The sequence below is a fragment of the Schistocerca nitens genome, chromosome 4, assembly GCF_023898315.1.
Source record: "Schistocerca nitens isolate TAMUIC-IGC-003100 chromosome 4, iqSchNite1.1, whole genome shotgun sequence".
NCBI classification, from domain to species: domain Eukaryota; kingdom Metazoa; phylum Arthropoda; class Insecta; order Orthoptera; family Acrididae; genus Schistocerca; species Schistocerca nitens.
In genome coordinates, this window is record NC_064617.1 from 517,645,191 (window position 1) to 517,671,360 (window position 26,170).

A 26,170-nucleotide genomic window follows, 5' to 3' on the forward strand; every position below is an offset into this window, starting at 1 on the left:
TTCAGGCCTGCAAACATCTGGTGTGCAGCAGCAGCAGACTTGTTTTGTGGAATGGCTAACTCTTAGCCTTAACTGTGGCTGCGGCCAACGAGTATCTTGCAGTGGGTCAAGTGTCGGAGACTTAAAAGTGCGAACTGCAAACCGGGGACCATGTGGAGGCACCTGAGAGTTGGTTGATGTCACATGGGAGCAAGCCCCAGCTGGAAAAATCCAGTTCAGGCTCCAGTGGCATGAGGACTAGGCATGGGTCACAGATGAGTGGGTAGCAGAGGCAGTGGATAGTTGTAAATAAGACTGGATAACCCACATTGGGTTGATAGCTGGTGTGGAGGTGTTCTCAGTGTAGACAGCAGTCACAGATATACTGTTAGGAGTGGGTAGCTAGTATTTATACTTGCTCGTCTTGGTATTATTTTGAAAAGGCACTGCTTCCAGTCGTATATAGGGCTCAGGTGACATGTCAGGGCCCAATGTGTGGTTACCATACTCACCACAGTGTTGTCGTGGATGCTTTCGCCCTGCCTACTCAGAACTTTTCTGGCTCTGGCTGCAGAATTTGGATGGCAGCATCCCAGCTCACCTGCCTGCAGGTTGAAGAATCGACTTAGGAAGGTGATTGCAAAACATAATGTTTTGGCTTTCCATTGTGTATCATGATGGTGCACATTATTGGGAATATAGGTAGACAAAATCATATCTTAGATTGACAGAACTAATAAACATGCAGAAGGAAAGACTTTTGTCTGTGTTGTGCTCAATGATGAAAGCTCTGTGGATGCTGCATTTATGCATGAGAATACAAGGCCATAATGGCATCTCTAGTGAAGTTTTAAAATCTTTTGCTAACATACACTCCTGGAAATGGAAAAAAGAACACATTGACACCGGTGTGTCAGACCCACCATACTTGCTCCGGACACTGCGAGAGGGCTGTACAAGCAATGATCACACGCACGGCACAGCGGACACACCAGGAACCGCGGTGTTGACCGTCGAATGGCGCTAGCTGCGCAGCATTTGTGCACCACCGCCGTCAGTGTCAGCCAGTTTGCCGTGGCATACGGAGCTCCATCGCAGTCTTTAACACTGGTAGCATGCCGCGACAGCGTGGACGTGAACCGTATGTGCAGTTGACGGACTTTGAGCGAGGGCGTATAGTGGGCATGCGGGAGGCCGGGTGGACGTACCGCCGAATTGCTCAACACGTGGGGCGTGAGGTCTCCACAGTACATCGATGTTGTCGCCAGTGGTCGGCGGAAGGTGCACGTGCCCGTCGACCTGGGACCGGACCGCAGCGACGCACGGATGCACGCCAAGACCGTAGGATCCTACGCAGTGCCGTAGGGGACCGCACCGCCACTTCCCAGCAAATTAGGAACACTGTTGCTCCTGGGGTATCGGCGAGGACCATTCGCAACCGTCTCCATGAAGCTGGGCTACGGTCCCGCACACCGTTAGGCCGTCTTCCGCTCACGCCCCAACATCGTGCAGCCCGCCTCCAGTGGTGTCGCGACAGGTGTGAATGGAGGGACGAATGGAGACGTGTCGTCTTCAGCAATGAGAGTCGCTTCTGCCTTGGTGCCAATGATGGTCGTATGCGTGTTTGGCGCCGTGCAGGTGAGCGCCACAATCAGGACTGCATACGACCGACGCACACAGGGCCAACACCCGGCATCATGGTGTGGGGAGCGATCTCCTACACTGGCCGTACACCACTGGTGATCGTCGAGGGGACACTGAATAGTGCACGGTACATCCAAACAGTCATCGAACCCATCGTTCTACCATTCCTAGACCGGCAAGGGAACTTGCTGTTCCAACAGGACAATGCACGTCTGCATGTATCCCGTGCCACCCAACGTGCTCTAGAAGGTGTAAGTCAACTACCCTGGCCAGCAAGATCTCCGGAATGTGTCAATAAAGTTTCCCCTTCCTGGGACAATGAATTCACGGTGTTCTTATTTCAATTTCCAGGAGTGTATTAGGAATATGCTTGAGCTACATTTGTAATCAGTCAGTGGCTCAAAGCACATTTCCTTGATTGATTTAAGTACACCCTAGTAACACCCATCTACAAAATAAGAATTAGGTAAGAAAATTCTCTAATTACAGAGTACCACATTCCTTCCATTCTTTTCAAATAAATTGTACAAGCAGACAAATAAGGAAATAGAAACTCATTTTCTGAGGAGAACTTGTCAATTCCCTGGAGAGACCGTGTTATCAAAAGTACTTTCAGCAGTGGGCAAAAGGGGTTGTGTACTTTCACAAAGCCAAGGGCTGTGACTGTGATAGTGTGGCTACCAGCACTATCACCTAGGCCGGGTATGTCTTGATAGATGAGCCAAGGTTTTCTCAACATTGTAGGGCAAGTTGGCTCTTGAGATGTGGTTGGCTAGTTTAGTTGCTGGAGAAGCCAGAAAAAGTGTGTCCAACACCATATCATAGAGGTATAATTAAACTGTATTCCATGAAGAGGAATCCTGCCAGCTTGGAGCCACCAAAGTGACATTCCCATTTACGAGCTTACTATGTGCATTGCCCATAACATGGCCAGGTGTCATGTTATCTTACTGAGAAATGTTTGCACAAAGCCTTGAATAAGACAGATCCGTGGGTAATGAATGGAAACAAAAAAAGATCAAATGTTTTGGAATGAAATTTGAACCTGCAGTATGAGAGGTCTGACAAGCCAACTTCAAGAATTAGTGTAAGTGTTACTAGAAAAGAAAATAGATATTATTGTGATCACTAAAACAAAATAGAAAGAGAGGAGATCATTGAATTTAGGGAAATAATGATGATTATACAGTGAATAGAACAAGAAGGGAGGACAGTAGCGGGTGTGGCAATTTTAATAAACAAGAAATGGCAACAATTGTTGTTTCAAATACCAGAATAAGGAACAGAAAATCTTAGTAAGATTCAAAATAAAGAAGGGAAGTTAATAACAGTTGGAACATGTGCTCCAAACAAAAGATGACAAAAAGGTACACATATATTTTGTAATAATTTACATTACATTGAATATCAAGTAAATATGAATAACTGTCGTGTAATAGGATGTGACATGAATATAAGAATGGCAAACATATTGGAGAAACAATGTAGTTAATGGAAATGCCAAAAACACATAATCAATTTTGTTATGCAATACACAATAGTTCTGAAGATATCGGAGCATATAGATGTACCAATATAAATTATGACCAGTTTCTGTTACACTCAAAGTTAATATAGAACCACATTGTGAGACACAAGGAAAATAAACAATGTCAGTGGAAATTACATCTGATAAGACTCCTCAATATACAAATTGCCAAGGTAAATGAAATATATTTTAAAGGCAGTCAAATGAAATGGCAGACATTAAGGAAGAATGGGAGAATATGACAACCATTATAGGAGAGGCTCAGCTATTTCAGGCTGCGGGATTCCAGCACACTTGTTTGCTTTGATGTAGTCTCCCTTTTTATTTAGGTTCCTCAGTAGGAATCTTTGGAGTTCATAAGCCAAAATTTGAATTATAAGCTACCAACGTCTTCAAACATGCTCTGACAGTAACCTATTTTCTGTCGACTATATATACTAGAGGCAGATCAGAGGAGTAGCTATGGGCAGTCCGATTTTACCAGTTGTGTCCATTGGAGAAGGTGTTGAGGAGGAAGTCCTGGAAACAGCCTGCTGGAAACCATGTGTCTTGCATTACATGGAATACAAAATGTGGACGAATTCCTTTTACAGCTCAGTTTCATATATTGTGACATCAACTCCACCATGTAAGTCAAATATATTCAAAGCTTCCTTTGTGGGATATCCTTGTAGAAAGGAAAGTGTGTGGCACCATGGACCTTAGTGTCTACTTCAAAAAGACACTTGCTTACTTGCATTTGCATGGTAACAACTGCTACCATTAGGAACACAACTGGATGCTCAGAGTGATAGTTCAGAGGATGCACCATCTCTTACATGGACAGTCTCACCAAGGAACTGGAAACCTGAGGAATGCTTTTCCTCCCCTTGTTTCTGGCATGTGTTTTTATTCACCCTGTGTGATAGACCTGGCCCTTGTGCAGCCTTGTGAAACAACATAGGAATTGGAGAAGGCCATACCTCTTGCTTTTTTCATAAAGTTGTGTGTTATATTGAAAAACTGAATAAATTGTGAAGAGAGACTGAATTAAGATATTTTTCCTCCTAGCCCAACTACTAGTTCAGGAACTACTTAATAGAATCAAAGATGACCTGAGACTGTGCAAGTTAACTGTACAGCAAATCCGATGGCTTTGGTTTGTGTTGTGATGCATACAGTACCGGTACTGATAATATGCATGACTGAAGATCACTGCCATGAACAGTAGTAGCACACCCAATAGATGAAGCTAAGCAAATCTGCAATGGCAGAACTTGCAACCCAGCACTGCATGGAATGGATTACAACTGTCTAAAGGTTATGGCATGTACTTTGCAGTTGGCCATATGAGACAGATAAAATATGGAGGAAACCTCTATAATCCAACTTCCAATAGATCATGGGACAGCATCTGTTACTGTTTCGTTATGTAGTAGGGATGACACTTTCAACTGTATTTATTGATCTTATTTTATATGCAGTCAATCTTAGCATTACATTACACCATCTTCACGCCACTCTACGATACCAGGTAATCATGTGGATATCGGGTATTGTAATTATACACCTCACAGAATCTGCAGAAATTTGATCTGTCCTATTTTGAACCTTTCTGTCTGCTTTTGGCACCTAAGGTGGCAGCAAATCTCTAAACTGTTGATATGAAATAGAGCCCTAGTGCTGCTGCCATTGACACAATAATCAGGAAGGAATTTTCAAAATAGGATATATCAACTTTTTGTACATTATGTGAGATGTATAATGATTACCCAGTATATCCACTTGTTCACCTGGTGTCATAGAGGAGCCTGTAGAGAGTGTGATGTAACACTGAAATCAATTGCAATTAAAATTAGATTTATAAATACAGCTGAAAGTATCATTCCTACTACATAAAGGTAAAAAAATGATAGTTTTCCTTGTAAAACTCTTCTGAAATCCACTTTACCACAGAAGAGGAAGGGAATAGGAGAGAAGATGTGTTAACAGAAGGGGAAATAGAGGGCACCATGGGTCACAGCAAATACAGGAAGATGACACGTGTTGACTTGTATTTGAATGCTGACAGCTGCAATAATCTGCTGCAGAAGATGTGGTGCTAAGAATGGTGGTTCAGAGCTCACATCCTCTCAAAAATGGAAAGTCTCATTAAGGAAATGCTACACAGAATAACAGATTTGGTTGCACTACACTCAACACTGAGTATTGACCTTGGAGAACAGAAACATTGAAGGTCTTTGTGTTTCTTCCATACAGCCTTATGTGGAAAAGTCAGATGAATTCTGAAGACAGATCAAATTAAGATTTTCTTCCTGTCCACTGACCAAAACAAGAGAACTCTGATTTTTAAGTCAGATATACAGGGTGTCCATAATTAAAGTTACAGTTTCAAAATGCCATAGAAAGAGAACCAATGCTTAGGATGACATCAGATTCAGATTTGAATAAGGGAAACATCATGTGGGAAAAAATCACCAATAGATGGCGCTGTAAGCATATTAAGGTGACTGGGGTGGGGTACAAATGGCAGATGAATTACAATATGGCAGCTATGGCTTGAGTTGCACAAGACACCATCCATACAATTCAATGTGCATGATTGCACAAGGTCGGCAGTCAACAGTTGTGGCACTGTTAGTTAGGTAAGCCAACCCACAACAGCAAGGTCGTACCACATCGTGTGGGAAAAATTGATTTTTAATGACATTGGTTTTTAATTGTAAGGGGCCAAAAACCGCATAAAAACCAAAATGACATAGGTTTTTAACTGTCCCGAACATAACATCTTTCAGGTAACCCCACATCCAGAAGTTGCACAGATTAAGATCAGGTGATCTGAATGGCCAGGCGTAGGGAAATGATGGCTGATAATTGTAACATTTCCGTAATGGCTTTGCAGCAGCCACTTCACTGGCTGTGCAATGTGTGGAGGAGCACCATCTTGCATAAAAATTATTCTACCCACACATCCACACTGTTGAAGGGAGGGTTTGATTGAAATTGATGCACATGAGACTTACCAATGACGGTACAAGTAGGAGGAACTGCAGGACTCATCTCATCAAAAAAGTACGGCCCTGTGTAAAGAGTGCCATCAACCCGCACCATACAGTTACTTATGCTGAATGAAGTGGTATCGTTTGATATGCGTGCGGATTTTCCATTGCCCACATTCTGCAATACTGCTTATTGACATGTCCTTGGAGATGGAAATGGGTCTTGTCGGTGCACAGACCATTCTATGGCCATTCATTTTCCACTTCTGTGTGAGCAAGAAATTCCAGAGCAAATGTGTCTCTTGCTGGCAGGTCAATCGGAAGCAACTCCTGAATATGGATGATTTTGTATGTTTCATAGGATGCAGGATGCTTCATATTATTTTATTCACCTTGCTTACAGCCATGTGCAATGTTCAGGCATTTCCCTGTGCACTACATGTTTGCACACCAATGCTTGACCTCTCCTGGAGTGCTGTGGCCACATCTTTGACAGATGTCAGATCAACTTCTTTCCTCCTTCCTCATTACACTTCAAAAGAACCTGTCTTTTCGAATTTTGTAATCATTTTCTCCATACCCTTAGCAGACATCAGACCAGTGCCTTTTTTTTTATACGCTTGAGTGCCCTAAGTGCAGGTGGTATACACAGCTGAAGATCATGTACACTACAAACAAGTAAATTTATGGTGGCAGAGCGTTGTAACTATTTTTCTTGAATTGGATTACAACTGCATAAAGTTTCTAGCACAGATTTGCACTATTGGGAATGTGCAATAGAAGAAACAAGTGAAATTCAAATAAGTGGAGTGTTATCTGTGACTGTGGATTGTGATTGTGACTACAATCTCAGCAAAGCCTGAAACCTGGCATTTGGATTAATTAACAGGTGAAAGCTTTACTAAACAGCAACTTTCAACAGATTTCTAATGCAAGCAGAACATTACTGGATACACTGATCATTGACAGTGCCCAGACTGTGAACCTTGAATATAGCACTGGAGATGCTGCATGGCAAGACTCACAGACAATACAAACACTGCAGATCTACTAAAGGAAGAAATTGTGAGGGGGGTATGTAGATAACATCACTATACTCATCCTGTGGCAGTCTGTTCGTCAGGTCACCTGACAATGGCTATGTGATTTCCTATTGAAGTATTGTTGCCACTGGATACCCAGATTCTGCCCTGCACCCATGAATTAATATCTTATCATATATGACAGGAGAAACTGAAGCGAGTTACATGACAGTTATTTGCTACAGGTATAGAAGCAGCTTTCTTCGAAGTAAAGGTTGGATTATATTATGTTCAGCCCATGTAAGCGGAAATAGTTTATAAGAGTGTAATCATGGTTAATTGCTATTGCAGTATAGAGATTTAGTATTTAACAGCTTCATCTCTTTGGTGATATGTAACTTTGCTTGCATCACATCCATGAGGGTTCTGTTTTTAGATGTGACACACAGAATAATTAAACAAGAGTGTGCTCATCACACCTCATTTCAGTTATTACACTTTAATTGAAAATAACATAATTTTGTTGTTTGTGGTTGGCATGGCATACAATGTTATTGCATTTGATAATAGAAATCTAAGATCAGTATAATAAACTGTTGTAGGGAAAGGTAACTATCCAACTGCAGCTGAATGATGCACAATGACTAGCTATATATAACAGTGCAGAGTATTATTTATGAGTAGTTGTCTACCTAGGCAGATGTGGTGGACAGGATAGGTCTCTAGCAATGTGGAGAGGGTAAGACAGCAAAATGTGGGGAAAATTGGAGTACATTGTCAGGATGGGGAGGCACGTAATGAAAAATAACAGGACAGGAAAGTATGAGGGCAAGAAGTGAAAAGGTGGCAACTGATGTTTGAGACTAGCAGGAGTTCACCTCAGAATGATTGCAAGAATGTGTTATGTAATACTGTTTCCAACTGTCCAGTTAAAGAAGACTGGTGCAGGGGAAGAAGCATCAAAATGGCATGAACTTTGCTACCAAACCAGCTGTCAAAGCAGTTGCTGATGTGATTTTCAGCAACTGAGTAGTTAAAGTTTTGGTTGCCATGTTGCAGTGGCCATCTATATATGTTGACAGATGTTTTGTTGAAAACAGGAATTGGGTAATCCAGAGGATTGCATCATGAGGTGCAAGACAGGGAGGAAGAGTGGCACGGGGAAGAAACATAACATTACAAAAGTTAGTTGTGCAACAGATTAAAACTTTTGAGAATAAGTGATTGATTTTGTGTAGAACATCTCTCATCTTACCACACAAGAGGTGGCTGTAGTCCTGCCATCAGATATGGCAAAGGTTTTTAGGGCCTCAATACTAAGTAATTGAGAGAGTTGACTCAGTCACACTGGTATCAAGTTTTCTGGTGTCATGATAAGAAATGTCTTGAGAAACTGTTTTCTGGACGTGGACAGTATATTGTCTGCCAAGATTATTAGCACATTTAATTAACTAATGCTGATGCAGTACTCACTGGTGCAAAGTCAGGAGGGGAGGTACTTTCAGCATGATACAGGTGACTGCCATCAAAGTGGGGCTACTGTTGGAGTTTTGCTTGCTATATAAGACAGAAGCTTATATAGAAGTGTCAAAAATCAACATTCAAGAAGGTGGCTCTTAAGTTGAGAAAGAACAAGTGAAGTTGATTTTGGAGTGGCTGTTGAGCTCCTGGAACAAAACACTGAGGGTTTTGCCTGTCATGGCTCCAGATTATGAAGATGTCAGATGTGAATGTCAACCAGACATGAGATTAGTGTGTTGAGTGGATAGGAAGAGTTTTTCTAAGTGGACCACAAATAGTCTGTCTTAGAAAAATGCCAATTAATTCAGTGAATAGTCATAGCCTTCAAATGAGAAACAACTATTGGTCAAAATGTGGTTTTCCGAAAGGAAGTGTTGGTTTTGTTGCTGGAGGGACTTTGGAAAAGGTAATGTTGTATGGCAGCTGTCTTTGGTATGGGAGGTGCTGGTGTTCAGAGACATAGTATCCACAGTGATAAGCAAGGTGTTTAGTAATAGACAGGAATTGTGGATAGGTAGTTAAAGAAGTGATAAGTGTTTTGAACATAGGAAAATTGGATGTAGGGTCGTGGCCAGTTTGTGGAAGCTTTAGAAGCAGGTGAAAGGAAGGTATTTTTGGAGTCGGCTAGGGCAAGTGGGCAGTGCTTGTATGAGGAGGGAGTCAGGTTATGCTAACAGATTTGATTTGATGTGTTCATTCATCCATGTATCATCTCACAGTGATATAGGATTTGTCATCCTAATACAATGAAAATAAATGGTTCAAAATATGCATACACATAGTATGTATGTTTTTATGAGAATAGATCAGCTGGGTGGCTGTAGCCTGAAGGAATCATACCAGAAGTTGCCTGAAATGACTTAGGAAAACTTAGATCAGATGGCTGGACAGAGCAAACTCCTGAATATGAGGTCAGTGTCATATCTACTGTATTGCCTCATTTGGTTGGTCCATATTGTACAATATTCTTTGATTTACACAAAATTGGCAACAGGTAACATGCCATGCAATATAAGACATAGGTTTGAAGTAACTGACCTAATGGAGTCAGTCGCTGTTGGAGGCCATATTTGACTCTTGAGATAGATTTATTGTGGTAATATGTATGTATAAAAAACTGGTGGAGATTCATAGCCCCGTAGTAACTGCCATCCATGGTCAGTGATGGGACGGAACAAGGTGGTGCAGTGGTCAGACATCGGGGAAATAATCGGAAAAATGGTGGTTCACATCTCCTTACAGTCATCCTGATTTAAGTTTTCTATGATTTCCCAGGAGTCACTTAATGTGAATGCAGGGATGGTTCCACAGAAAGGGCATAGCTGATTTTCTCCCCAGCCTTCTCATATATGAGGTTGTGCTTCACCTGTATTGACCACATTGTTGATGGAACATTAAACCTTTATCTTCCATCCTTCATTGTGTTGGAGTACTAAGAATGATAAGTTAAAGGTTGGGTTTGAAAGTCCTGAATACTCATCTGTTTCATAACCATGATTGGGGCTCATTTTAAAGCAATTTAAGGAAGGAAAGTTTCTCTAGCTACCAAGGGAATGACTGCATGGTAGGGTGGCAGGATCATGCTTGGAAGAAATTTGCATTTTTAAAAAATAATGTTCATTGTTTGCTTCTAACTTATTGTGGTCATTAGGGTGTATTGTGAATAAATGCTTCCATTAAAAAGAACTAATAAAAGATCATCACTGCATTAACAAATTCAACAGTTAAGCATTGCTAAATCTGGGATGGAGAATGAGGGTGAGGTTTTTTGTGAGGACTGAAACTTTAGAAAGGTATGATTTTCATAATATAGGATGATGACAATGTTGGGAGCCTGGAAACCATGTTCAGTAGGAGGGTGTAAGATATAGTAGCTCAGTAATCAGGGTCTGGTAGTTATGCTGGTTTGATTGGAAGTTAGATGGGAGTAATTGGATCTTTCATGGGTAGAATTTTTCAGAGTTGGGAGTAAGATGTAAGTGTTTTAGATATCTTAATGAAATTACATTGAAGATGTTGGTCCAGCCATAGTAGGGCAAGAGTGGGAAAAAAGTAGGACTATTTCATCATTTTCAATATTTAGGAAGTCGGCAGCTGATTGCAAATGTAGCCAAACAGTTTTTGATGATGATTCACATGATGGTTCTCACAAGTATAAACATAGAGAAAGTATATAACATGGTATTGGATGAACAGTAGTTAAAGATGTATGAAATTGCCAGTGTCATAAACATATCAGTGTGTCTTTTAAAATTAAAGATGTGATATTAGAACGGTTTGTTCACAGTGTGTGCCATAATTGTTGAATCCTGCCTGTAAACAAATACTAAAACAAATTTCTCAGTAAATGCTGCCCTGTTTAAAAAACAATGCATCTTTTTTTGTGTAGTTTTATTACTATGGACAAGATGTGGTGATGCTACATCATGCAATAAATAAAACAATAAAAACCATGTAAAAATCCAGTGGTCCAGAAATAAAACCGTGTTGTTTCATGCTGATGCTTTGTAGGAGTCTTCTTCTTGACTACCTTGCAAAGGGTATAGTAATAACTGGGAAATACTAAACAAGTCTTGTGGAATAAGTGTATGAAAAATGATGTGAGAAGAGGCCTTGATCATAAAAGGAAAATTCATCTGTTGTTGATGGTGTACAGAAATAAATTGTTGATGGCATACAGCAACGAGCCACAATTGGTTTCGGGTTTGTCTGTCATCAGGGTAGCGTATCTGCCCACAAAGGAGCTTCAGCAACGGGAAACTGAAAGATTTGAAATGTGAACTGATGGAATATCCACTCAGTTTATGAGACTTGGCATTCTATAAACTCCACATCTTCTCATTTCTAAAGAAATTTGTGCTTGGAAAAACACTTCGTGTCCAGTGAAGAGATTATGACAGCTACAGACTGGTATTTTTTAAGACTTTCCATAGTTCATTTACGTTATGGGACCTACTCACTAGAAAAACATTGGTCCAAATGCACTGGCCTAAAACAGGATTATATAAAAAAAAAAGACGTGCAATTTCCTTTTTTTCCCCACTGCCATTTGAGAACTTTTCATGTTGTCTTGTGTATCAATACAATATTTGATAAAAAAAAGGTCAGGAAATGTAGAAACAGCATCAAAACACTCAATGAAAAGTCAAAACCAGTACTGAAACGATATGAAATATTTTAGGAAAAAGAAAATGGTAAGGGAAGGCATCATATAAAAGAAAGAAACATGCATCCGACTTTCACTTACCTACGAAAGCAGAAACAAAATGTGAAGGTAACAGTCATTTAAATATTTCTTGCAGTCAGAATTGAAATCGTTTGATTAAAAATTACAGAACACTGCTACACAATGTGATTGCAAAAATATTCTTTTTTAACTGTTGTTGGCACTGACTATAAATGAATCAGTAGTATCTGACTTTTACTAAATCCTTTCCTTTCAGCAGCATATTATTTAAGATTAATAAAGTTGGTAAACACTTTGAATGATTGCTCTGAGAAAACGGGAGCTTTGATTTGCATCATAATCTGTCATTGGATTGAGTAATTAAAATAATAATAAAATATGAAAAACACACATACATTATAAATGTTTGACACTTTGTTTTCATCTGGTAATTAATTACTATATTTGTCACAAATATTATTTTTTAGAATGTAAAGATTGGTGTTGTATCTAGGTCACAAGCAACAGCAATCGGCCAAGCTTTAATTGAAGGTAACTTTCTGGAATGTGTATCAGAACAATATTTTATTGATGGCTATGCTCTATACCGTCATCTGAAGCAAGAAGAAAAATACCAACAACAAAAAATAAATGAAGAAGAGATTGGTGACACAGTGCATGTTGACAGCCAGGAGCCACTGTGGGTAAAGCAGATCCCTCAGCAAGACTCAGCTACTACTACCGGTATGAAACATCTATTGCTTATTTTCATACAGTTTCATATTACACAATTTTTACCCTCTCTATTACATTACATTAACACTATATTATCTTCCTGTCATAATACCTGATTCATAATGCCTTATGGATCCCACTGCCACCCTTACAGCCAAGAAGGCAGCAACTTCAGCAGTTTCACTCTGTGTCAAGCATTCTACGTTTTGGTTATTTTCTAGTAAGTTTTCCTATTGTTAAGCAGGTCATTTCTCTCTTTTTGAAATCTTTTGTAATATTTTTCCTAACATTTCCTTTCTTTGACTATTTGATTATGATTAAATAATGTGAGGATTAAAAGTAACCTGTCACAAAATAGATGAGGCATTGAGTTGTTGATGGCAAGGTTTTCATCTAGGACAATGTAGCTGAATGCATATGCGTGTGCCTGCATACACATGTACATGCACACACATGTACACACGTTGTATTAGTTAGCTATAAATAACAAGCAACAAACAGCCTTAACCTCATTGACAGTGCCAGCATAGAGTCAGGATTAGTGATCATGGTGTCATCATAGCCACAATGGTTACTAAAGTTAATAAATCAGTCAAGAATGCAAGGAGAGTATTTTTGCTAGAAAGAGCAGATGAGCAGTTGCTAGCATCCCACTTAGACAGTGAATGGAGATGATTTAGTTCCAGTATGATGGAAGTATAGGAATTATGGGCAAGGTTTAAATGAATTGTAAATCACACTCTGGAGAATTACGAGGAAACTTGTGTTGTTATGTAGTGCTGCACTAGTAATAGTCAAGGGTTTAAGTAAATGAAGAGAAAGATGTTGTCATCAGTAGTTGATGAAAAACTTTTGTAAGCACGTTACAAGCTACACTGTAGCTTTAGTGTATCCCATCCATTGATTTTAATTTTGTCTGTGGAGAAGACGAACAAACAATTATGTGGTAAGGTTGCAAATTATTTTTTTAAGCCCACAAGAAAGTGTACCATGGCAAAATAACTATGAATGAGTGTTACTGTACAGTGTAAAATACAAATGAAGACAACCAAGTATAATTTTTTGTATATCTTTGTCGACAGTATCTGTTGTTTCTTTTTGCTCATGAAGATCATTGAGAAACTGCAAGAGTGGAAAATTAAACCATGTAGGTTACATTGCCTGCACCACTGCCTGAGCTTTTACTATTCCTCACTTTTTGCTTCTTCTGTCAGAACTGCATGAAAAGCAATCAGTTTTATTTTATTTTCTTCCTTTATGCAGTTCTTGCTGGTGTCAAAAATAGCAGAAATTTTTTTCAAGAAGTCTTGCTTTTAGTATTGTTTTTATACTCCTTACTTCAAACATTCTGCAAGCACTCCTCTAACTGATACAGTGATTCCAACTCAACAGCCTATTGCCTTGTCCACTCCATTGTTTGCAAAAGTAAGAAATAAGAACAATTAATTACTCTATGTAAGATCTTGGGAGAAGTCAAAGAGGTATGTAAGGATGAAGAGAAGTTTCCAAAATATTTCCAACTTTTTGTTTCTTCCTTTTAATTGTCAAAATTGTCAAATTCTGTGTGAGAAATCTGAAACCCTCTCAAATGTACAACTAGCAAAAAATGAATGAATGAAATCAAGACACTGTTGACCATTGATACTGTTGTGTGACAGAGTTTCTGTTTATTGTAATCCATTTGCATGTTTACGCTCTTTGTTACGGAAATTAGTATTAGTTGGGTGAGAGATGTAGTAATTGCTACATACAGGCAGTTATCCCACATGTCATTACTTTTGTGAAACTGAACATGATATTAGATATATTATTATTTCTGCTGAATTTCAATGAAATGCAAAATTCAGGACATTTAATTATTATGTGTGGCAGCAACCATGTGTAGAGATTTGTTCTCTAGTTAGTAGGAAAATTAGGATTTAACAGCCTATGAAGCATTGCATCATCACATTGAAGATACAGTGAACCAGTTGCTTGAAATCGTAGTATTTAATTCTTTGACCACAAGACTTTTTATATTTTGTTTGGTAACCAGTTTCAGTCAGTAATGATCATCTTCATATCAGTCTAGAAAGATGCAAAAAGAATGTGAAGCTGAGTATCAAAGACTACAATTTTAGTGCCATTAGAGACTGATTGTATTTGGTAAGTAAGCCTACACACACTCTGAATTCCCCCCAGGGGGCTTGCCACTCTTTGGTGGGTTCGTGCTTGTGTACCAAGAGGCCCCAGCCTTTGCAGCACTTTTTCCCTTCCATGCTATATGTCTGTCCTCTTGCTGTTCATTTTCTCCTCCCTTGGGGAACATGTCTGGGGTATTTTTGGGAATCTTTTGCATTCTGTCGCTGACCTGCGAATAGTCTCAACTTTCTTTTTGGCTCCCGTTTCCTTTCTTTTTGTCCCTTCTCCTCTAATTCCTCTTCTTTGGCGTTTGAGGACCCCCTTCTTTCTTCTTCCTCCCTGTGCACTCCTGAAGGCTGGCCCATGTGTCTGACACGTAAACGGTGACTGGGTAACGCGTAATTCCCAGCCCTGGGTCGACAAGTAGGGTTCGCACATACCCCCTGGTACAGGCCAACCGGCAGGCAGGAAAGAAGACTTCCTCCATTCCTCCAGTCAAGCAACACCCAAGTCTTCTTCTAACCAGAAGGGCTCGAAGAAGTCTGCTAAAGACAAATGGTCTTCTCCTTCACCAACTCAAAGATCCTGCTCTATGGCGTTGCCACGTGGTCACTTAGCCCGGCCGGCCTCTATCTCGCTGGTGCACACCACCAAACCATTTTTCAGCTTTGGACGCCACAGACCAACCGCACAAGCACGCCGATGCTTCTGTGAACCCCTTGAGCAAGATCTTCCTGCTTCTGTGCCCTGTAGTAGTGACTCTCCACTGGCTGTCCCTTGGCGGCCACCAAGCTGACATCCCTACATCTCTTCCTCCTCACGACTGTCCTCCAATGGAATGTTTGTGGCCTTTGGTCCCACAAAGAGGATTTACAGTTGCTTCTAGCATTGCAGCATCCGCTTGTACACTGCCTTCAGGAAACGAAATTGCACCCTCAAGACCGCTTTGAGCTTTCACATTATTTACCATTTCGTTTTGACCTTCCCCCTTAGGTTGGTATCCCATGTCATGGGGGTGTCATGCTGCTCATAAGGGATGACCTTCATGGTCAACCCATCTCCTTGACTACCCGTTTTCAAGCTGTTGCCGTTCGCCTTTTCCTTCGCCACCTGACTTTCGCCCTCTGTACCATTTATGTACCTCCGTCCTTCGATATCACCAGGGCAGACTTCCTTCAGATTATTGGGCAGCTACCTCCCCTGTTTTTGCTACTTGGTGACTTTAATGTGGATCATCCCCTTTCGGGTTCTCCCAGGACCTGCCAAAGAGGTGCCCTCTTGGCTGACCTTCTTAACCAACTCAACCTCTTCTGCCTTGACACTGGAGCACCCACTTTCCTTCCTGACTCCTTGCACACCTATTCCCATTTGGACCTATCCTTTTGCACTGCCCAGCTTACCCATTGTTTTGAGTGATCCGTTCATTCTGACACCTACTCGAACTACCATTTACCGTGTGCTCTCCATCTGCTGAACCCTACCCTATCCACATGCATACCCAAATGGCAACTTACTAAGGCTGACTGGCAGCTTTATTCCTCCTTGGCGACCTTCACAGAGCAAGATTTCCCTAGTTGTGATGACCAGGTGGACTATCTCACAAACATTATCCTTACTGCTGCAGAACATTCCATTCCTCGCACTTTCTCCTTATCATGTTGTGTCCCAGTCCCTTGGTGGACTGAGGCATGCCACGATGCAATTCGCGCATGGAGATGTACTCTTCGAATTTTTAACCGCCACCCTACACTGGAAAACTGCATTCGTTATAAACAGATGCATGCAATGTGTCATCGAGTTCTTCAGGATAGCAAAAGAGCTAGTGAGATTTCACTCACTAGTTCTTTTAACAGATCCACACCTTCCTCTGTAGTGTAGGCCAACCTTCGATGGCTCTCTGGAACCAAGATCCATTCCCCCATTTCAGGCCTGACAGTAGGTGCCAATGTCGTCATGGTTCCTGTTGCTATCTCCAACACCTTGGGCCGCCATTCTGTGGAAGTTTCGAGCTCTTCCCACTATCACCCTGCCTTCATCCGTCAGAAATGAGTGGAGGAGGCTCGGGTGATACCCTTCTCTTCTCCGAATCGTGAGTGCTACAATGCTGCCTTCACTATGAGGGAGCTAGATCATGCTCTCAGTTCATCCTGGTCCTCCACCCCAGGGCCAGATGCTATCCATGACCAGATGTTGCAGCACGTCTCTATTGCGGTCAAGCACTTTCTGCATAACACACACAACCGCATCTGGGCTGAGGGCATATTCCCTGGACGCTGACATGAAGCCTCTGTCATACCCATACCTAAGCCCAGTAAGGACAAAAACCTTCATTGTAGCTACTGCCCCATCTCTCTTACCAGCTGTGTTTGCAAGGTGATGGAACATAAGAGTCATGCCTGGCTGGTGTGGTGGCTCGAGTCTCACCATTTACTCACGAATGTACAGTGTGAATTTCAAGCGCGGCTTTCTGGAGTTGACCATCTTGTTAGTTTGTCCACCCACGTCATGATTGGTTTTCTGCAGAAATTCCAGACTGTGGCCGTGTTTTTCGATTTTGAGAAGGTCTATGACACCTGCTGGAGAACTGGTATCCTCCATACTCTTTACACGTGGGGCTTCTTTGGGTGCCTGCCCTGTTTTCTATGGGCATTTTTACAAGACCGAGTTTTCAAGGTGCATGTGGGTTCTGCCTTGTTGGCTACCTTAATTCAGGAAAATGGTGTGCCTCAGGGTTCCGTCCTGAGGGTCATCCTTTTTGCTATTGCCGTTAACCCTATAATGGCCTGTCTGCTGCTGGGCGTCTCTGGCACCCTTTTTGTCAATGATTTTGCCATCTATTGCAGTTCCTCATGGACCTGTCTATTGAGCAGTGTCTTCAGCATTGTCTTGATTGTCTTCACTCCTGGAGCATCGCCAATGGCTTTCGCTTTTCCACTGACAAAACCATCTGTATGAATTTCTGATGGCACAAGTGGTTTCTCCCACCATCTGTACATCGTGGGCCTGTTGCCCTTCCATTTGCTGACACTAACAAATTCCTGGGGCTCATGCTCAATAGGAAACTCCCATGTCTCTTACCTGGCAACCCACTGTAGCAGTCCCTCAGTGTCCTACGTGTCCTCAATGGTACCTCTTGGGGTGCCGATCAAACCACCCTCCTCCATTTGTACCGGTCCCTTGTCTGTTCGAAACTCAGCTATGGGTGCTCTGTTTATGCATCTGCACGCCCATCCCTTTTACGCTTTCTCAATACTATCCATCATCATGGCATCCGTTTGGCCACGGGTGCCTATTACACCAGCCTGGTTGAGAGTCTGTATGCTGAAGTTGCTGAATTACCACTGTCTTACCGCCATGACTTTCTCCTCAGCAGGTATGCATGCCATTTGTCTGCCATGCATGGCTACTCCTCCTGTGCCTCCTTCTTTGATGATTCCTTAGATCATCAGTATGGGGTTCATCCCTCTTCTCTGTTACTTCCTGGAGTCAGCTTTCACCACTTGCTACGGTGGCTTAACTTCACGCTACCTGCAGCTTTCCCAGTGGGTGTGAACCCTTCACCACCTTGACTTTGTGAAGTGGTCCATGTTAACCTTGGCTTTCATTCGATTCCTAAGGACACTACTCCTGTCTCGGTCTATCGCCTTCAGTTTCACAACCCTCGCATGGAATTTAGCGATAGTACCTTTGTATACACTGATGGCTCTCGTACTGACCGTGGGGTTGGGTGTGCCATCGCCATTGGCACCCATGTCTTTCGACATCAGCTTTCAGCACACTCCTCAGTATTTACAGCTGAACTTTTCACTTTGTATCAGGCCACAGAGTACATCCAGTAACACAGCCTTCCCAATTGCGTCCTCTGCTTAGACGCACTCAGGGCCCTCAAAAGTCTCTCTGCGCTGTACACTGCTCATCCCTTAGTGCAGTGGATCCAGGAAAACTGTCACTATATCACTCTTGGTAGAGCCAATGTCATGTTTTTGTGGGTCCCTGGAGATGTCGGTCTGCCAGGAAACGAGGCTGCTGATGCTGCTGCCAAGGCTGCAGTGCTCTTACCTCAGCCTGCAAGTACCTCTATTTCCTCTGATGAACTCTGCATTGCCATCTGTCAGGAGGTGGTGTCCCTTTGGCATCGCCAATGGTCCTCTCTTCACAGGAATATGCTTCGTCTTATTAAGCCTCTCCTGGCACCTTGAACAACCTCCTCTCGGCTCTCCCACCGGGAGGACATTATTTTAACTCGGCTGCGTATTGGGCACTGCCTTTTTAGCCATCGTCTTTTGCTCAGTAGTGCTGCCCCGCCACGTTGTACGCATTGCGCCCAAATTTTAACTGTCCCCCACTTACTGCTGGAATGCCCTTTTTTTTACCAATTTACGTTCCAGCTTGGGTTTGCCAACTGATTTATCAGCCGTTTCAGCGAATGACACATGGTCTGTCCACATTTTCCTTTTTATCTGCCTAAGCAATATGGTGAAGAGCATTTAATTTTTAGTTTTGGACCTCCACTTTTGTATGGTGTTATTTATTTATTTAAGCCCTTTTTCCACATGCCTTTTTTAGCTTTCTCCTATTCTGTCCATTGGGACTGACATATAGTCATTTCCCTTGTCTCTGTGTTTGTGTTCTGTAGTTTTGACTTGGGTGCGTATGGCCTCAGTTGTTTTTTGCACCCTAAAACAAAACAAACACTTTGAATTTTGTCATTAGTCAGTATTGATGCATTCCATTAACTTTATCCAACCATTTTTAAACTCTATTTTACATGTGTGTGCTTAATACTTTCACATATAAATAACTCAAATTTCTACAATGTAAGAAAAGATAGATTGCTACCTACCGTAAAGAAGATACATTAAGTTGCAGACAGGCACAATTAAAAGACATTTACATAAAGCTTTTGGCCACAGCCTTCCTCCTCTACAAAGAAACACACACCAATCATACACACAAGCAAGCACACCTCATGCACACATGACCACCACCTTCAGCCTCTCAGGCCAGAATTCACCTATCACATGGGGTGCAAGCACCAATCTGGAGAGGGTAGGGATGGAGAAGGGTTAGTTGTGTACGGGTGGGGAGAGAGACGAGCACGGTCTGGCAGTGTGTGCATTGTTTAGAATGGCAGCAGTTGCTGCATCTGGAGGGTGTCGGGCAGGGAGATGGGTACAAAAAAGAGTGAAAAAGGAGAGGAGAGGGGAAAGATGGGCAGGTGCTTTGGTAGAGGGTGGCAAACAAAGAGGGTAGGAGACGAGACTTTGACCCTCTTCTTTTGCTGTCCTTTGCCAATGCACCTGTCCATCTTTTCCTGCTCCTCTCCTTTTCCACTCTTTTTTCCCCAACCTCCCTGTCCCACAACCTCTTGATGCTGCGCCTGGTGGCATTCAGTCCCTACACACTCTGCCAGACAGCAGATGCTGGAAATGGCAGTCTTGTGTGCATGATGTGATGTGTGCTTGCTTGTATGTATGAATGGTGTATGTTTCTCTTTTGTTGATGAAGGATATGGCCAAAAGCTTCATGCAAGTGTCTTTTTAACTGTGCCTGTGTGCCTTTACAGTAAGTTGCAATCTGTCTTTTCCTACATTTTCGATATTCTTCGATTGTTTAACTTAAATGTCTGTCACTTACACTGGCTTGCTATGAGTTAGAATAAATCATTGTGTCATTCTAATATGAAAATAATAGATTGCTACTTACCATATAGAGCAGATGTTGAGATGCAGACAGGCACAACAAAAGGTCAGCTATACGTTTGAACTTTTGGTCAAAAGGCCTTCTTCTAAAGTAGAAAACACATACACATTCACACAAACCCAACTCTCACTTGATTGACCACTGTCTCTGGCTAGTCAGAGTCTGTGATCATGTGTATGTGACATGTGCTAGTGCGAATACTTCAGAAGAAGGCTTTTTGGCTGAAAGCTCAAATCTACAGATATCTTTTTGTTGTGCCTGTCTTCAACTCAGTGTCTCCTCTGTATGGTGAGTAGCAATTTATCCTCCTTTGACTATTGCCATTATTCCATCCTGGACTTTCCATTTTTTGTATATCTTTTTACTTGTTGAAACAGTCCAACCTACTCCATAAAATCATGCCTACTGTTTTATCTTCGCTGTGAACAAAACTAATTTGTTAATTTTACATTTTTCAGCTTGTGATCTTTTTATATATGTATATAGAACAAGTAATGTAAGCAGTTAAACAATATTTGAGACAATAGGCAGTAAACTAATATTAAAATATGATTCTTTACTGTCTTACATAGACTCAGAACCAGAAATGCAGATTTCTGAACTAGAATCTCCACACCTTCCATCATCAAGTTCATCATTTTATCTGGACATGAATGTGGAAGAGAATATAGTCACATTATCACGCCCAAAGGAGAATGATGGGGAGCACAGCATTAAACAAGAGAAAACTAGCAGTGAGTATTATTATGTTGTTTAATATTGAATTTAAGTTGTCTCTTAATAATGAAAAGTATGAAGCCATCCATATGAATAATAAAAGGAATCTGCTAAATTTTGGTTACATGATAAATCACACAAATCTAAAGTCATGAAATCAACTATGGATTACAATAACAAATTCGTTAACATATAGTTAATGTTGTGGGGAAAGCACCAAAGATGACGATGTATTTTCAGAACACAGAAAATGCAACAAAGTCTGAGACTGCTTACGCTATGCTTCTCCACCCTCTTCTGATGTACTGATGTACTGATGTTCTGTGTGGGTTCCACATCAGATAGGATTGATGGAGGACATTGAAAAATTCCAAAGAAGGGCAGCTCATTTTGTATTAATGTAAAATAGGGGAAAGAGTGCCATGGATATGATACCTAAGTTGAAGTGGCACTCATTAAAACAAAGGCTCTTTTTTGTTGTAGCAAGATCTTCTCAAGAAATTTCAGTCACTTCTCCTCAGAGTGTGAAAATATTTTCTTAGTGCCCACCAACATAGGGAGAAATGATTGTCATAAAGAAATAAGGAAAATCAGAGCTCTCACAGAAAGATTTAAGTATTCATTTTTCGTACATGCTGTTCGAGAGTGGAACAGTAGAGAAATACCTTGAAGGTGGTTCAGTGAACCCTTTGTCAGGCACTTAAGTGTGAACTGCAGAATAATTGTGTAGATGTAGATACAGTGCAGTTGTAATGTCCATAAACCACTTTGAAAAATCGGTACAGACAAATTACCAGGAACATTGTAACAAATGATACAATATGTGAAAGACAAACTCTCAAAGTTTTTATGATGTTTGTAAATATTGTGTATGTTACTCTTTGTCACAAAACACACTTCTGATCAGTAGTCAAATACTTTTACTTCTATGTGTTATTATTTCACTGTAGCACTCTTACTTTTGGTAAATAACAATAAGCTCTATATAAGAAATTGTCTTCTCCTTTGATTTGCATGAAGAAGGGACTATACATGTGTTTATTTGATGACAATTGCTTTTGTAATTACATTATACTTTGCTGGTTATTGGTAACTCTCCACAGGCAGCAGCAAATAGTGACAGCCTTATGAGTAGTCTGAAAACCCTGTGATCCAAAATAATATGCATTCCTGATGGTTCCTGTTGCTCTTCTTTTAATGTTGCTAAATTTATTTGAAGTGCAAACAATTTTCTTACAATTGTTGCAGGAAGTGCTTGCTCACAAGATGTATGTGCTGGACTGACAAAAGAGTTCCTGTCTGGCACATTGTGGCTACAACAGGTGTCTCCCCATGAAGAATCAATTCAGCAGCCACAGGCCTCTGGTCAACAGCAAGAAGATATGGAGAAGGAAACACTCTCGAGACTTGAGTAGGTTAATTGTAATTGGACATACACTAACGTAAGAAAAGTCATGGGATAGTGATATGCACATATACAGATGGTGTTAGTATTGAGGCTCATGCCAGTGGCCTCTGGGTACCCCAAAACCAGAATGCTGTCCCCAAAGTGTCTCTCCAGGACATCAAACACACTCCTGCTTCAATGGAGTCGAGCTCCATCTTGCATGAATCACATCTTGTCGAAATCTGGGACACTTTGGATAATGAGGGTGAAATCATCTTCCAAAACCTTCACGTACCATTCGGTAGTCAGCATGTCATCAAGGAATATCACACCGATTATTCTGTGACTGGACATTGCACACCACACTGTGACCTGTTGAGGGTGAAGAGACTTCTTGATCGCAAAATGCGGGTCCTCAGTCCCCCAAAATGCGCTAGTTTTACCTATTGATGAACCTATCTGAAAAATGAAAGTGGGTTTCGTTGCTAAACCAAACAGCAATGCACATACTAATTCCCATAATGCCCCACAGCCAACTGTGCAGTTTGAATGTCCTAACACAAACCATTCAGAAGCAATAATGGTTTTATTTCATATAGTTCAGTAATTGTCACCCTGTACACAGTTCAAGCATGCATGGTTATTTTGACTCATATTTTTACATAATTATGAATTGTTGCAGTGCAGGTGAATGAGAGGTCTACCTTGTTTATTTTATACTTTCTGTCCTTTGTTTTTAATCTCTTATTCAGCATCAACTTCTCCATGACTACACTGCAATTCACAGCTAAGTACCTGTTGGAGGATTAATTGAACCACCTTCAGATTATTTCTCTGCCATTCCACTCTCTAACCATGCTTGCAAAAAATGAACACTGAAATCATTCCATACAAGCTCTGATTTGTCTTATTGTACTATGATGACCATTTCTTCCTTTGTAGGTTGGAGTCAGTAAAATATTTTCGTATTCAGAGGGGAAATTTGGTGATTGAAATTCTGTGAAAAGATCTTACCAAAATACAAAAAGCCTTTATTTTAATGATTGCCACCCAAACTCGCATATTACATCTATGACACTCTTTTCCTCTATTTCACACGTATACGAAATTAGCTGCCCTTCTTTGGAATTTTTTGATGTCCTCTGTCAATCCTATCTGGCAAGGTTCCCATTCCATACAGGGTGAATAAGCGTAGTTTAGTCAATCTTGTCAATAGACCTTTTGCATCTTCCAAGTGTTAACACAGTCTTTGGTTTGGCTTCCCCACTACATTCTCTATGTGATTGTTCCAATTCAAATTATGTGTAATTGTAATTCCTAAGCATTTAGTTGAATTCACAGCCTTTAGATGTGTGATTTATCATGTAACTGAAATTTAATGGAGTCCTTTTAGTACTCATGTGGAAGCCCTCACACTTTCTGTTATTTAGAGTCAATTGCCGCTAATCACACCATATAGATATCTTGTCTAAGTCATTGTGCGATTGGTTTTGATCTTCTGATGAGTTTATTAGATGGTAGATGACAGCATCATCTGCATACAATCTAAGAGCGCTGCACAGATTGTCTCCTAATTCATTTACATGGATTTGGAACAGCAGAGGACCTACAGCACCTCCTTGGTAAACAACAGATATCACTTCTGTTTTACTCGACGACTTTCCATCAATTACTATGAACTGTGACATTTCCGACAGGAAATCATGAAAGCAGTCACACAACTGAGACAATAATCCATTGGCATGCAATATGATTTGAAGTCAGGTGTGAGGAATAGTGTCAAAAGCCTTTTGGAAATCTAGAAATATGCACTCAGTTTGAGATCTGCTGTCAGTAGCACTCCTTTCTTCCTGCGAGTAAAGAGCTAGTTGTGTTTCACAAGAAGGATATTTTTTGAGTACGTGTTGACTGTACATCAATAGACCATTTTCTTTTGGTAATTCATGTGTTCCAAAATTCTACTGCAAATTGATATCAGTGATATGGGTCTGTAATTAGTCAAATTTCTCCTGTTTCCCCTGTGCAGCTTTCCAGTTTTTAGGTATGGATCTTTCATCGAGTGAATGGTCGCATGTGATTGCTAAGTAAGCAACCGTCATGTTAGCGTACTCTGAAAGAAACCTAATTCGAACAAAGTCTGGACCAAAAGACTTGCATTTATTAAATAATTTAAGCTCCTTTGCTATACCAAGGATATCTAGTTCTAAGTAACTCGTGTTGACAGCTGTTCTTAATTTGAATTCCAGAGTATTTGCTCCATCTTCTTCAGTGAAGAAATTTTGGAAAATGCCACTTTAGTGGCACTGTCATTGGTAATATTACAATTGGTATCACACAGTGAAAGTATTATGTCTTGCTGCTAATGTACTTTACATACAATCAGAATCTCTTCAATTTTATGTTGGAGAGATTTTTGAAACAGAGTTTCATTCTGGAAGTTATTAAAAGCATCTCACATTGAAGTCCATGCTATGAATTCCGACTTCAGTAAAATGTCACCAGTCTTGAAGGTATTGTGGTCTTTAGAATTTGGCATGCTTTTTTTGTTGCTTCGGTAACAGTGTTCTGACCTGTTTTTGTACCATCTTTGTTAATTTATTTGGTATAAATCTCCCAATCTTTGAATTTAAGCCACATGTTGTCTACACTTACATGGTTTGGAAAGAGTGGAGACACTCTCTTAGGAGGGCATCAAGCAATTTTTTTGTTTGCTTTCCTTAATAGATATATTTTGTGTTCATTCTTAGTGATGTGCATCTTATGGTGTTAAGTCTTTGTACAGTGGCCTTGTGGTCACTAATCTCTGTATTAATCATGATGCTCCCTTTATGCTCAGGATTGTGTGTTGCTAAGAGATAAAGTATGTGTTCATGACCATTCACACTTTGAGTGGGATCCTGAACTAATTATTCAAAATAATTTTTGGAGAAAGTATTTAGCATGATTTTGTATGATATTTTATACCTATAACAGAATTTAAGCATGTATTTTTGCCAACTTATTAAGGGTAGATTGAAGTCACCGCCAACTACAATGGTATGGCTGGGGCACCTATTTGAAATGAGGCTCAAGTTTTCTTTGAACTGTTCAGAAACTGTATCAGCCGAGTTGGGGGGGGGGGGGGGGGGGACGGTAAAAGGCCCAATTATCAATTTGTTCCAGTTGTCAAATATAACTCATATCCAGTCAAACTCACAGAAACCATCTACTTCAAGTTCATTACAAGATAAACTACTTCTAACAGCAACAAACAGTCTACCACCAATAGTATTTAACCTACCCTTACTAAACTCTGTTAGATCCTTTGTAAAAATTTCAGTTGACCTTATCTCCAGTTTAACCAGCTTTTGGCAGCCAAAAAATTTGATCGTCAGTGCTTTTTATTAGTGCCTGGAGCTCTGGTTCCATCCCATCACACTATGATGATTTACAACTATAATATTAATTGTTGCTATTTCTGCCCTTGGCCTATGTTTGTCCTGCATGCTTTGAGACTGAAAGACTTTCTGTACTTTCCTGAGAAGATCTGCTTTCATCTCGTAGGCAAGACTTAGCCCTTACCAAGTCTAATAGCCAATTGAAACCAGAGAGAATCTCTCCTGATCCAAAGTGGCACAAATCATCAGTACTGACATGAGCCACTGCCTGCAGTTGGCTGCACCCTGTGCT

At 40.8% G+C, this 26,170-nt stretch overlaps 1 protein-coding gene across 2 annotated transcripts in view; it reads left to right on the forward strand.

Annotated features, from left to right (window-relative positions):
* The window catches only part of LOC126251546 (1-phosphatidylinositol 3-phosphate 5-kinase), a 437,758-nt gene that overhangs the window by 96,438 nt on the left and 315,150 nt on the right, over window positions 1-26,170 (forward strand). For both annotated transcript variants that reach the window (XM_049952056.1, XM_049952057.1), the window contains 3 exons: window positions 12,353-12,582; window positions 20,970-21,131; window positions 22,363-22,525. In XM_049952056.1, the coding sequence (XP_049808013.1) occupies window positions 12,353-12,582; window positions 20,970-21,131; window positions 22,363-22,525 (555 nt within the window). The remainder of the gene's footprint in view (window positions 1-12,352; window positions 12,583-20,969; window positions 21,132-22,362; window positions 22,526-26,170) is intronic.